The sequence below is a fragment of the Panthera onca genome, chromosome C2 (assembly GCF_046562875.1).
Source record: "Panthera onca isolate mPanOnc1 chromosome C2, mPanOnc1 haplotype 2, whole genome shotgun sequence".
Taxonomy (NCBI): Eukaryota; Metazoa; Chordata; class Mammalia; order Carnivora; family Felidae; genus Panthera; species Panthera onca.
Window position 1 is genome coordinate 70,424,176 of NC_138347.1, and position 12,243 is coordinate 70,436,418.

Genomic DNA, 12,243 nt, shown 5'->3' on the forward strand with positions numbered 1-12,243 from the left:
AGCTTGGTGAGTGGGAAGAAACATGGCAGGCAAGATCCAAAGGCAAGAAAAAACATTTTTCTTTTCAAGCCAAAAATAATAAAAAGTACTCTATACCTTTATAATGAAAGGTTTCAAGCTGTTATTTTTGACCCCGAAAGGGCAGAATTAACTTGCCATTATAAATGGTCCCTTGAAGACCAGTCCTATGTGTAGTTGTGACCAAAAGCACAGATAAATATTAAATATAATTAGAGAGAGAGAGAGAGAGAGAGAGAGCGCCAGGAAATAAAGGCTCCTCTTACTCTTGTACAAACCATGGAACCTGTACTATATATACCTAGAACACAGCAGGCAGTTCTGGACACTGGGCCACAATGAAAGCGAAATGAAGAGGTAAGCAAGCCACACAAATAGACGGGACCCCAAAGCGGAGTCCCAGCTGACCTGACCACCCCCCTCGCTGAAAAACATAAACAGCCAAATAAAAACGCATTAGAAAAGGAACCCATCATATATGTATGCCCCAAATCCTCACTAGTCACTTAGCCTCTTAGGACCTAACGTCATTAGAATCATCGTCTAAATCTGCCCGTTTTCAACCTCCTCGGTTGCTGGGTGCTCTTTCAAATCACTCTCATCCCCAGTCAACTGCATTATTTCATTGATTCACTGTACAGCAGCGGCTATATTGGACTCAGCCTCCAGACCTGTATAGCAAATCGATGGCCACAGAGACGCAATTACAGAAGTCACAAATGCTGAAAGCCACAAAAGGAAAATGGCTGCGTTCTCTCTCCCTGACTGGGGCCCCATGGAATGCTGCTTCACCATCTCATCAGCATTATTAAAAGCTGCCATTTACCGACCAAGTACAATGCGCCCGTATTTTATATATACCTTTGTACGTTGTGCTAAGTACTTGATTTACATAATCTCATTTAATCCTCATGGTAAAGCTATGGAGCAGTACGAATGCTTCTATACAAGTGGTGAAAAGGAGAAAAAGTTAAAAGTTAATCTATAACCACCACTTTTACTATTCAATGAGCACCTGCTGAACACATCTGGGGGAAATCTGCCATGTTTCCAATCGACAGGCCAGCAATATTGGTTATCTAATAACTGTCCTTCCTTGCTCATTTCTACTCTTGAAGCACCCATTCAAAAATGGGAAGACCATCCATTTGGGAGCAGAAACAAGCCAAGTTCCCTAATCTTTATAACAGGAGGTGGAAAGAATGCCCACTCATCTGGTAAAAGTATGTACATCACTCTCCAACCACAACAGAAAATGCTGGAACCTCAGGCATGCAGCAAGTGCTCAACCTTGGCTTGACTGCTGTCCAGAACCTGCCAAAAATCCAGCTGAAGCGGCAGATAGTTGAGAAAGATACACTAAGTCTACAATCTTCTGAGTTATTTATGCTCTCTTCCTTTACAAAGTGAAATCACCACAAAGCAATTTACCTGGACCACATTAGCTCAGCTACCCACAGAAGTACTTTCATGAGTTGAGATCCATTATTACACCCTCAGCTCCTACTGAGAATCTATATAAAATATCACCTTTTAAAGAACATTAGCACAATTTCCTCAGAACAGCAACTGATGGCATTTTTCTATTACGAGTCTCAACATTCCTTATATAAATAGTCCTCTTAGAATTCACTGCCCCCCATGGGAATGCAAGCTGGTGCAGCCACTCTGGAAAACAGTATGGAGGTTCCTCAAACTAAAAACTAAAACTAAAAATAGAACTACCCTACAACCTAGCAATTGCACTACTAGGCATTTATCCACGAGATATAGGTGTGCTGTTTTGAAGGGGCACATGCACCCCCATGTTTATAGCAGCACTATCAACAATAGCCAAAGTATGGAAAGAGCCCAAATGTCCATCGATGGATGAATGGATAAAGAAGATGTGGTATATATATACAATGGAATACTACTCGTCAATCAAAAGGAATGAAATCTTGCCATTTGCAATGACGTGGATGGAACTGGAGGGTATTATGCTAAGTGAAATTAGTCGGAGAAAGACAAAAATCATATGACTTCACTTATATGAGGACTTTAAGAGAAAAAACAGATGAACATAAGGGAAGGGAAACAAAAATAATATAAAAACAGGGAGGAGGACAAAACAGAAGAGACTCATAAATATGGAGAACAAACTGAGGGTTGCTGGAGGGGTTGTGGGAGGGGGGATGGGCTAAATGGGTAAGGGGCATTAATGAACCTACTCCTGAAATCATTGTTGCACTATATGCTAACTAATTTGGATGTAAATTTTAAAAAATTAAAAAAAAAAAAAAAAAAAAGAATTCACTGCCCTCAAAACACTCATGCCTGTGGATGAAATTGTATGCTTACTTTATCTGGCAATGATCACATGCCCCACCCGGTTTCCCTTTGTGCCCTCGTTTCCAGGAAGCTCAGTACTAAATTTAGTGCTCAACTATAGCCATTCTCACACAATTCAATATACACAGATATCTTTCTGCCTTCAAAAGAGAACTTTTCCCCCTGTGAGCTGCTGTACTTACTTTTCCCCCAATGATCAGATAGTACATGTTCATTACAGAACATATGGAAAGTACAGGAAGATATAAAGCAGCAAGAAAAATAATTTCAAATGGCTTCTGATCGCTTTTTAAAAATCTGATTTAGCTGTCTGGGCCTATCCCTGCTTTAATGCATCCATCCCTGGCATACAATTTATTTTCGGAGGCAGGGAACTCCTGGCTAGCCAGGCCTCAGACGAGGCGGTGCTACACGCACGTTTCTGTGTAGCAGAGCGAGGAGAGAAAGGAGGCACAGAACACAAAGGCTGAATGTGTTTGGAATAACAGATGCTGGAGCTAGAAAGGATGTTTAGGATCATCTGGTCGAATCCCTTCATGTTTCTAATAGGGAGCCCCATCTTCCCAGGCCAGGCTCCTGGTGGCCGCGCTAATGTTCACCTCCAGAGGAATACGGCTCATCTGACCGGCTTAAGTGCCAGGACTTTCACTGGGTCACGTTTACTGGTGGATGGAGCAGCCAAGTGTCAACAGAGACACGCCCCCACCTCCCTCTCTCTTCACTTCCCTTCTACAGAGTGCCAGCTGGGTCCCCTCGGAGCCTGCCTCTGGCAAGTCCTACCGGCTCCCTCAGTGCTCCTACATGTGTGCCTAGAGCCCCTCAATCCTGTAGTTAGGCAGGGATAGTAAAGTGTCAGAATTCAGATTTAAGGGGTGGAGGGAGGAGGTATACCGGAGTGCTGGTTAGGGGGTTAGCAGCTAGTAGCCCAGATTGGAAAGTAAAAGCAGAATTTTGCTTCCCATATGGCCTCAGGTCTCTGTGCACGTCCCCCTCTCAGCTTCCCCGCAGGGAGGAGGGGAGGCTGGCAGGCTAGATCTAGACAGTCCTGGGTGCCTGGCTATTCCCTCATTTAACAGCACTTAGGGCCCTAACGTCTAGTATCTCAGAGGGAGGTGGGCCTCTACCTAGCACAGAACACCCAGTTCAGTAAAAAGGAAGAGAAATGCTCAGTGAGAGACTCAAGGAGTAGGAAAGATATGGTGGAACTCTTCAACAATTAAAAGTGAGACGTTCTTTTTTTTTTTTTTAAGATTTTATTTTTAGGTAATCTGTACACTCAACGTGGGGCTCAAATTTATATGCTGAGATCAAGAGTCACATGCTTTACTGACTGAACCAGCCAGGCGCCCCTAAAAGCATAAGGTTCTAAAAGGATGAATGCTCAAGGAATTTGAAGGCCAACTATTTTTTAATGTTGAAAAACCCAGGTGACTACAGGGTCAAGTCGGGTAAAATTGGAAACAGGCTGATTTTCAAATAAACCACAATAATGGGTTGAATTTAAATTATAAATATTAAATGACCTTGACCAGAATCAAAGTGTAGCTTCCTAGAAAATGCTTCCTTTCCACCATTTAGTAAAGTTGGTTGTAAATCACTGAACCACAGACCTTTGCAGCTGGAAAGGCTTGTAGCTTTTATCCAATCTGACCAATGTTTACGAATAATCTTAAAAGGAATCTCCCAAAAACATGAATCATAAATTATATACATACCTAGTCAGCAGAAACTGTATACAGAGTATATAGAGGAGGAATTGGCTGCTTTAAATAGGCATTACAGAAAGGACCTCCAGGTTCAGTTTTTGCTCTGGTGACATAAACCCAAACCCCCTAGTACCTCTAAAAAACCTGTGACCTACAACAATTTTGAAATGGCAACTTTGAAGGCAGTCTAACCTCTATTTCCAAGAATATTTCCAGCCCTCTCTGTGCTGCTTCCTAAGGTATGCACAGACTCTGAATAAAACCTCAGAGAAGAGAAGAGAAAAGGCAGGCAGAGTTTCCAGCATTCTCTTTGGTCTGCAGCTGGATGAGCCCTGTGATACTGGGGCACATGCTGATCGCCATTACTTACCAACTGTACCTTGTCCTGGGATGGCAGGGAACCCAAGAGAAGTAACCAACATAGCCTGTGTCCTCAAGAGGATTACACACTGAGTACCAGATAGGTATTGGAGAACCTAATGCGACAAGGTGGATAGCGTGGAGGATGAGAAGGTTGAAAACAGTTCCAGGCTAGACATGGAACTGCCAGAGAGGGGCCTTACGATGACTAGGAGCTGAAAAGGCAAGGAGGCGTGTTCTCCACCGCTGCAGCTTTGCAAACACGTGCACTGTCTGGGTTTCTTTTCTATGACGCCTAGCAAAATGTTTATCTGTGTTATCTTTGCCATTGCAAGAAACAAGTTGGCCGTAACGAAGCAACACAAATCTAACTCCTAATCAAATGACTCAGTGCTCACCAGTCCACTCACCCCAGAGCGTGGCCTCTGGTGCAAAGGATACACACCAACAACACTTAGTCCCTGTTGGATGCGTGTACGTGCGTGTGTGCAGGGGGTAAGGGGACAAGCAGGGGTTGGTGGACACAAAGGCCCAGAGCAGCCCCCTGACCAACTCCTATTTTCCCTCCTATGCAGTTAAAGAGAACATATTTTAAAGACGAACTTCAGGGGCACCTGGGTGGCTCAGTCCACCCAGTCAGGTAAGTGTCCGACTTTGGATCAGGTCATGATCTCACAGTTTATAAGTTTAAGCCCTGCATCGGGCTCTGTGCTGACAGCTCAAAGCCTGGAGCCTGCTTCGGATTCTGTGTCTCCCTCTCTCTCTGCCCCTTCCTCTCAAATATGAATAAACGTTAACAAAAATTTAAAGACAAACTTCAGTATGAAGGTAAATTGTGCGGATGGTACTTTTCCCCCAAATACTTTGCGTTTGTCTTTAATGTCTCCTCGCCTCGGCCCCTGTGACAGGTATGTTACTAGCAAGATGTACGCATCTATTACTTCTATTCTGAATGATTTCAGCAGGTGAGACTGGGATAGGAGCACTCACATCCGGGGTGGTCTGAGGGAGGGGAGTGAGCCGGTGTCCTGGAGAGCGCTGGTCCTGAAAAATTTCTCTTCCTAGAGAGCGTGGTCTCCTCTTCCATCTCTAAAGCAGGAAGAGGGGCCTGGCTGAAAACCCAAGTGGCAGCCAGTTGGGTGTGCACGGTCACGTCTTCAGGGAGCCCCTTTCCTCTTGCCAGGGACCCCTGGGTCGTTCCGCTCTCAGTGTGAGAAGTGGCAGTTCTTCCTTCTGACCCTGAACTGGATGGCAAGCGAAGTGTCCCCAATGCTGAAAGCAGACACCAACAATTAAAATTCCACCAGCAGACTTCAAAATGTCTGAATAATGTTTGAGTGGGCTCACCTCTGACCTCCATGAAAACAAATTAAGAGCAATTATTCATTCTATGAAAAATTAACTCCTGAGTGAGAGATCACAAACCAAGACAAAGACTGTTTTCAGATCTCACAAACAAAGGCTGCATTTTGTGGTGAAGTTACTCTAAAAGGGGCACAATGAAGCTAAGTATCAGATGATATGGGATCAAAGATCGGACTCTGATCACCATGATTCATCACTCACATTCCATAATGCTGGCCCCAGAATTATTTACTTGAATTCAACATAAACAAAATTTCCAAAACCTGGATGACCAACGAACTCAGGCAGCATCAGGCGCAAGTCTAAGCTCTGTGTCCATCATGTCATGAAGGGAACATAAAATACTGTCATTCGTACTCTTTATAGAATTGAGTCCCTCAACCCGACCCCCTGCAACAAGCTCATGAAAGCAGGGGGCCATCTTTGATGGCGTCATCTTCTACTTTTAGGTTGTTACCAAGTTCGTATCAATTTTCCTTTGTGAAGAGTCTTTACCAATTGCTTCCTCTCTACCCCTGAGGCCACCAGGCCATGGATCTTAGCACCAGGCATCTGGACTTCTATGTCCGCCTGGGTGGTCCCCCTGATGCCAGGTTCACTCTGCCCCATCTCCCACCCCAGACATCTTATACCTGCCTGCCAGGTGAATCCCCCCCAAATTCGCTTTAATCATGTCACTGCCTTGTTCAAAAACCTTCGGTGACTCTTCCTACAACACCAAATCTAAACTGCCTGGTTTTCTAAGTCCTCTGTGACTCCTCCTCACCCCATGCACACAACTATCCTCTCCTCCATGTGTGACTTACACCCTCCCCCATGGGAAGCTGCCAGCCTTCCCACTCCACAAAAAGACCACACTTCTGTCCTTTTCCTCACATGGTCTGTGCATCCCACTCCTAAGCTATCCCTCCCACCGTGCTCAGACATACAGACTTAGGCTCAAATCCCAGCTTTAAAACCTATTAGCTGTTTGACCTATACACCTCTGATTAATTACCATCTCTACCTTCAGTTTCCAAATTCCTAAAATGAGAATAACGTGACCTCATTGGCTTGCGGTGAGAATTGAGAGAATAGATATGTCGGTATACAGTAGGTACCTAAGCGGTGTCAGTTTTCTGTGTCTTCCCTTCCTCAGTCAAATCTTACACATCCAGCCCTAGCCATTTCTTGAAACTTTTTGCTAGAAGTGGCAAGCCACCGAGCTGTGCAGATTCAAGCAGGAACCGCCATTTGGGCAGCCACGCAGCCTACCAGACCAGATCTGGTATCTCTGAGGCTGTGGTGTGGGGCATGATCAGCGGGTGTCCTTTGGACTCAGTCTGGCCATGGAATGTCAATTCCCAGGACTTCTCGGGGCTGTAGGCAAATCTGCACCCTCAGCTGGTCTATGCTGATAACTCACTTAATCACAGCATGCCACAGATGGAGCCTGAGCCACAGGGGTGAGCTACCCCAGCCCAGGACCCTTGGATGGGCACTCAGGATGGGGAAGAGGGAGACTGGCAGAAACTTCATCTTCCAGGACCGGACATACATGAATGAAATGAGCATCGTTGGCACAAACTCACCTCTGGTGAGGCTCTGGGAAGTCAGAGCTGTTGCTGTGTCAGACCCAACAGGGGAAATGGTGAAATTTGTTTTCCTGGAAGAGTCATTTCTTCCTCTAGCATCTGCTGCTTCAGTTTGTGGAATGAAGTTTTCTGGAGCATCTGAAGAAGTGTGGCTCTTTCTGGGGGTCTGAGTCATCACGCCCTCCTTGGAGACCACCGTTGAAAAGTCCATTTGGTTCTGATCAATGGTGATGTTTTCTATGTGGGGTTTGGTGCTACTTTCTGGCCAGTGGTTCCTTACCACAGCTGAAACAATAAGAAAATGGATCAGTAAGAGCCTGCTGGTTCTCTGTCTGCCATGAGCAGATACTCAGTAAAGAATTGGATTCAGGTAGAATAATTTCACCTTTCTTTTTTTCCACACAGTAATTATTCTTACAATGCAGTGGGAGAAATTATGTAGCAACAATACTATGGTAGTATTGAATTTTACAGTAAGTGGAATAAATGATGAAAACGGACAGAAAGAGACCAATACAGGGCTCAGGGGAGAGGACCTGAAGCTCTGGGATCCAGTCAGGCTCCGGGAGGGGCTCAGGGGACGCAGGTCAGGTGTGAGCAGGGGGAAGGAAGCACTCGCATGCATCAAGGTTGTGAATTGTGTCTTCTGCATGGTAGGAGGGTAAAAGCTGGCAGCTCTCGATCCTGACACCTACTCTTGCAGGCAGGGGGTGGGAGGTGGGACATGCCTAATTCTGGAAAAACATGTGAAGGATTTGGCAATATTACCAAAACCTTTGTAACGTAAATAGGTTTGATGCAGTGCTTTTGTTTTCTTTGAATTTATCCTAAGGAAATACTCAAGAATGTGGACAAAAATTTAGCTGCACTGATAGTCATGATGTCATTGTTTATAATAGCAAAAAAGAAAGGAAGGAAGAATAGAAGGAAGGAAGGAACAAACAAAACTGAAAATCCTACAGCCGCAGATCAATTAAACCAGTTGCATTGTGTCCGTATGGAAGGACATGATGAGGTATTAAAATGTTATAAAAATAAAGACGTTTTACAGGTATTATTGAGTTAAAACAACAGGTTTCAGGGGCCCCTGGGTGGCTGGGTTGGTTAACTGCCCGACTTCAGCTCAGGTCATGATCTCGCAATTTGTGGGTTCAAGCCCCACATTGGGCTCTCTACTGTCAGTGTGGAGCCCACTTTGGAGCCTCTGTCTCCCTTTCTCTGCCCCTTCCCTGCTGTCACTCTCTCTCAAAAATAAAACATTAAAAAAATTTTTTTAAAGTTTCAAAATAGAATTGAGAGTATAGTCTCATTTTGGTAAAAAAAAAAAATATAACAGCAATCATGTATGTGTGTGCATGCCAACCACGGAGGTATGTTCTCGACATGTCCTCATTTGTTCAACCCTTGTGCAATGTCGAGGTAGGTGCTCTTCTCCAACTCTGCCCGGGAGGCAGAGGAGGTACGGGGCGGGGGCTCATATTGCTTGCCCAAGTCACCAGACAGCCTGCTCCCTGCCCAAGCCCCTGAGCATTCAGCTGTGCCCAGTGCTCAGGACAAAGCGCGTGGTAGCAAATCCTCCTGTTCCCCCTCGCTTCCGGCGCAGGGGTGTTGAGGAAAGGTTGCTTATTAGTACGGACTGTTATTTGACATTTATAAATTAGGGGATGGATTTAGATTAGTCGGGAAATATACTGAAGTGATCATTTTCTGCCATATTGCCCAACATGATGGCAGAGAGGGCATGAGTTACAAACATCACGATCAGGTGAAAGTTGAGGGGAAACCGGGCGCAGAAGCAACCATCTGTGGAATTAGGTATCATTTATCAAGGCAGGGGGTTCAGAGTCAGGGCCAGTTGGTGGGACGCCCAAGTCCAGCCCAAGGAGGGTGCCTTGTACTCTGAAGATGTGTGCACACGACGCAGCCACGGCTTGGAAGAGGGAGCCCCACCACTGCTGGGGTGTCAGCTCCTGAAACCAAGACTAAAACACAGACCACATTTTAAGAGCCATTTCCCTGGATATCCAAGCTAATGTGGAAGTGAATATGAAATACATGTGCTAATTGGAGGGCACAGAGTTTAATGAGTTTCTAGAGAAAGCAATGAGGACAAGGACCATTTAAAGCTATTGCTGATTACATGGGTCCCTTAAAAACCTATTTTTATTTTCCTCATTTGGGAAGGATATTTTTCATTCTGCTTAGGATCACGGGCTGTGAGCACTGCTGAGAGACCTCGGTGGGAATGAATGAAGTCACTTCTATCTGTATGAGTCAGGCAAAACATGGCCAGCCATCTGACCAGTAGCGGCTGCAGGCAGAACCTATGGTTCAGCTCAAAATATCACACTTTCCCAAAAGGAACGAGTTATCTTCTAGATCAGCTCTAAGAGATGTATAAAGTAAGACGCAAATGCAAACCACATATGTAAGTTTACTTTAAAAAGTAACAGATGAGGGGCGCCTGGGTGGCTCAGTCAGTTGGGCGACTGACTTCATTTCGGCTCAGGTCATGTGATCTTACAGTTCATGACTTCAAGCCCCACGCTGGGCTCTGCATTGACAGCTTGGAGCCTGCTGGGGATTCTGATTCTCTCTCTCCCTGTCTCTCTCCTCTCCCCCTACTCATGTGCTCTCTCTCGCTCTCTCTCTCTCTCTCTCTCAAAATAAATAAATAAACTTAAAAGTAACAGAGGAAATTAATTTTAATAAATACTTTACATACCTGACACATTCAAAATAGTAGCATTTCAATATGTAATTGATATAAAAGTTGAGATACTTTGCATTCTTCTTTTGGTATGACACCTGTAAATTCCAGAGTATGATACTAGCTGTACTTCAAGAGCACAACAGCCACATGTGGCTAGTGGCTACAGCACTGGACAATGCAGTTCTAGGTCAATGGTTCTCCACATTTCCTCCACTCTGGTCCACTCCCACCAGAAGTATGGCTCATTTATTGGGGTTGGAGGGGTAGTGATTTTTAAATCTTCCATAAGAGATTCTGACAAACTTTCTTAAAGGAACCCTTTCCTCCCCAAATCCCTTGAGAATCGCTGCTTTCGTGCTTCTTATTCTGTTTCCCGTAATTGATAATTAACAGAAACTTCCTGGAGAGGGGAGGGACGTTGCCCAGCATCTGGGTTCCTCTGGGGTCCAGCCCCAGACAGGCAAGGACCACATTCACCTGAAAATGGGATTTGGAAGGGTGTTTCCAGGGGCAGCCACCAAATCCACAATTTCAACTTGAGACCAGAGACCCACACAACATCTTCCCCTTGTTCTTTCTATTTGAACTGCAAGGCAAATTGGCCTCTCCAGATAAGGTGAAAGGGTCTGAGGATGCTCCCTCTATCCTCCTGGTCATTTGGGCACAATGAAGAGAGAGTGTTCTTAAAAGAAGCCAGAAAAAAAGTGATTGTGGGGAGGTAGAAGCGACCCAAAACCAATGCCTGGAAGCTGGTAAGCCATGAGCAAAGGAAGAAAATGAATTTTTCTCTATTATAGCCTTAAGATGAGGGTGACACTTGGCTATTGTTGAGCCTCTGAGGAAGCCCATGGCTGAGGAAGCAGCAACATGCCCTTCTTCACAGAACTGGGAATGTCCCTAGGAGTTCCACTGCAGTCTTTAGAAGGTACGGAATGGCCACATAAAGACAAGACATGAGTCGCACTGAACCATGCTGTCTCCCTGGAGGGGTGACAAAAGATGGAAGAAGGAAAAAGAAATGTACCCTATAAACAAAACAAAAAAGGCAGACCGTAGTCTTGCATTGTCCCAAATCATCCTACCACTATAAACGAAATATACTAAATAAAATATGTTTTACACAATATTTCTAAATGCATTGCTGAGTTGGCAAGTAAGTAAAGAATCACATCTTCTAAGGCCAAACATGAACCAAGAGCTGGAATACAGAGAAGTGAGCTAATTCTCGGCAGTTAGAAGCTGCCCTGGGGCACCTGCTCAACTTTTGTGAGCTTGAACTTCTGGTCTGATTATTAGGAGGATGTAGGAGACAGGAGACAAAACTCTTAAGGAGAGAGTCTGAGAGGAAACTCAGACTGTATAAAGCTGGGACAAGGGCTATACTATGGGTGTCAGACACATAGGGAAAAAAAATCTGCCCTGCAGAAGGGGGCCAGCAGGGAAAAGTGGCCTTTGATCTTGGTTTTAGATGAAGGAAAATAAATCTCACTCAAGAATTTGTAACCGGAAAGGTAGCCCTCATGTGGGTATGCAGCACAAACTCACAATACTTGTATGGTCTAAACCTCAAGCCAAGGATATATTTTAAAAGTGGTCTTGAACTTTGTGAATATACTAAAACCACTAAATTATATACTTTAAGAGGGTGCATTTTATGGTATGTAAATCATATCTCAAATACACATGCACATATGTGCACCCACATATACCCCATTAGTGTGAAGGAAAAGTGGTTCAGATATACAGTGCCTCTTGCTTTGCAGAAATAAATGTGAATGCTCTCTAAATGAACATACCTTCAATCCGATTTTATCATTCATTGATAAAATTCTAAGGAATAAGAGATCACTGTCAAAAAGCACAAAATATAAAAGGAAAAAAGGCATCAGTGGGTAAAAGTCAGCAACCTAGATAGGCAAAGCCTTCAAATACTGGAAATATCAGTCAAAGAATGTAAGTATATAAAATACATAAAAAGAAATAAGAAACTAAAAATGAGAGAGAGACTATAAATAATGGCCAAAAGAAGTGAAAGAACTCTAAATGGAAATTCTAAAAATGAATAAAATATAATGATTGAAACTAGGAAACTTGACAGATTTAGATACGGCTGAAAAAAGAACTAATAATTACAAGACAGATGATGAGAGAACACCCAGATGATATAAAAAGATAG

General features: G+C 44.1%; 1 protein-coding gene across 1 annotated transcript in view; it reads right to left on the reverse strand.

Annotated features, from left to right (window-relative positions):
- Positions 1 to 12,243, reverse strand: part of HEG1 (heart development protein with EGF like domains 1) — a 90,436-nt gene that overhangs the window by 54,138 nt on the left and 24,055 nt on the right. Inside the window, exons 2-3 of the mRNA XM_060639732.3 lie at positions 7,352 to 7,639; positions 5,406 to 5,687 (exon numbers count right to left, since the gene is read on the reverse strand). Of these exons, the coding sequence (XP_060495715.3) occupies positions 5,406 to 5,687; positions 7,352 to 7,639 (570 nt within the window). The remainder of the gene's footprint in view (positions 1 to 5,405; positions 5,688 to 7,351; positions 7,640 to 12,243) is intronic.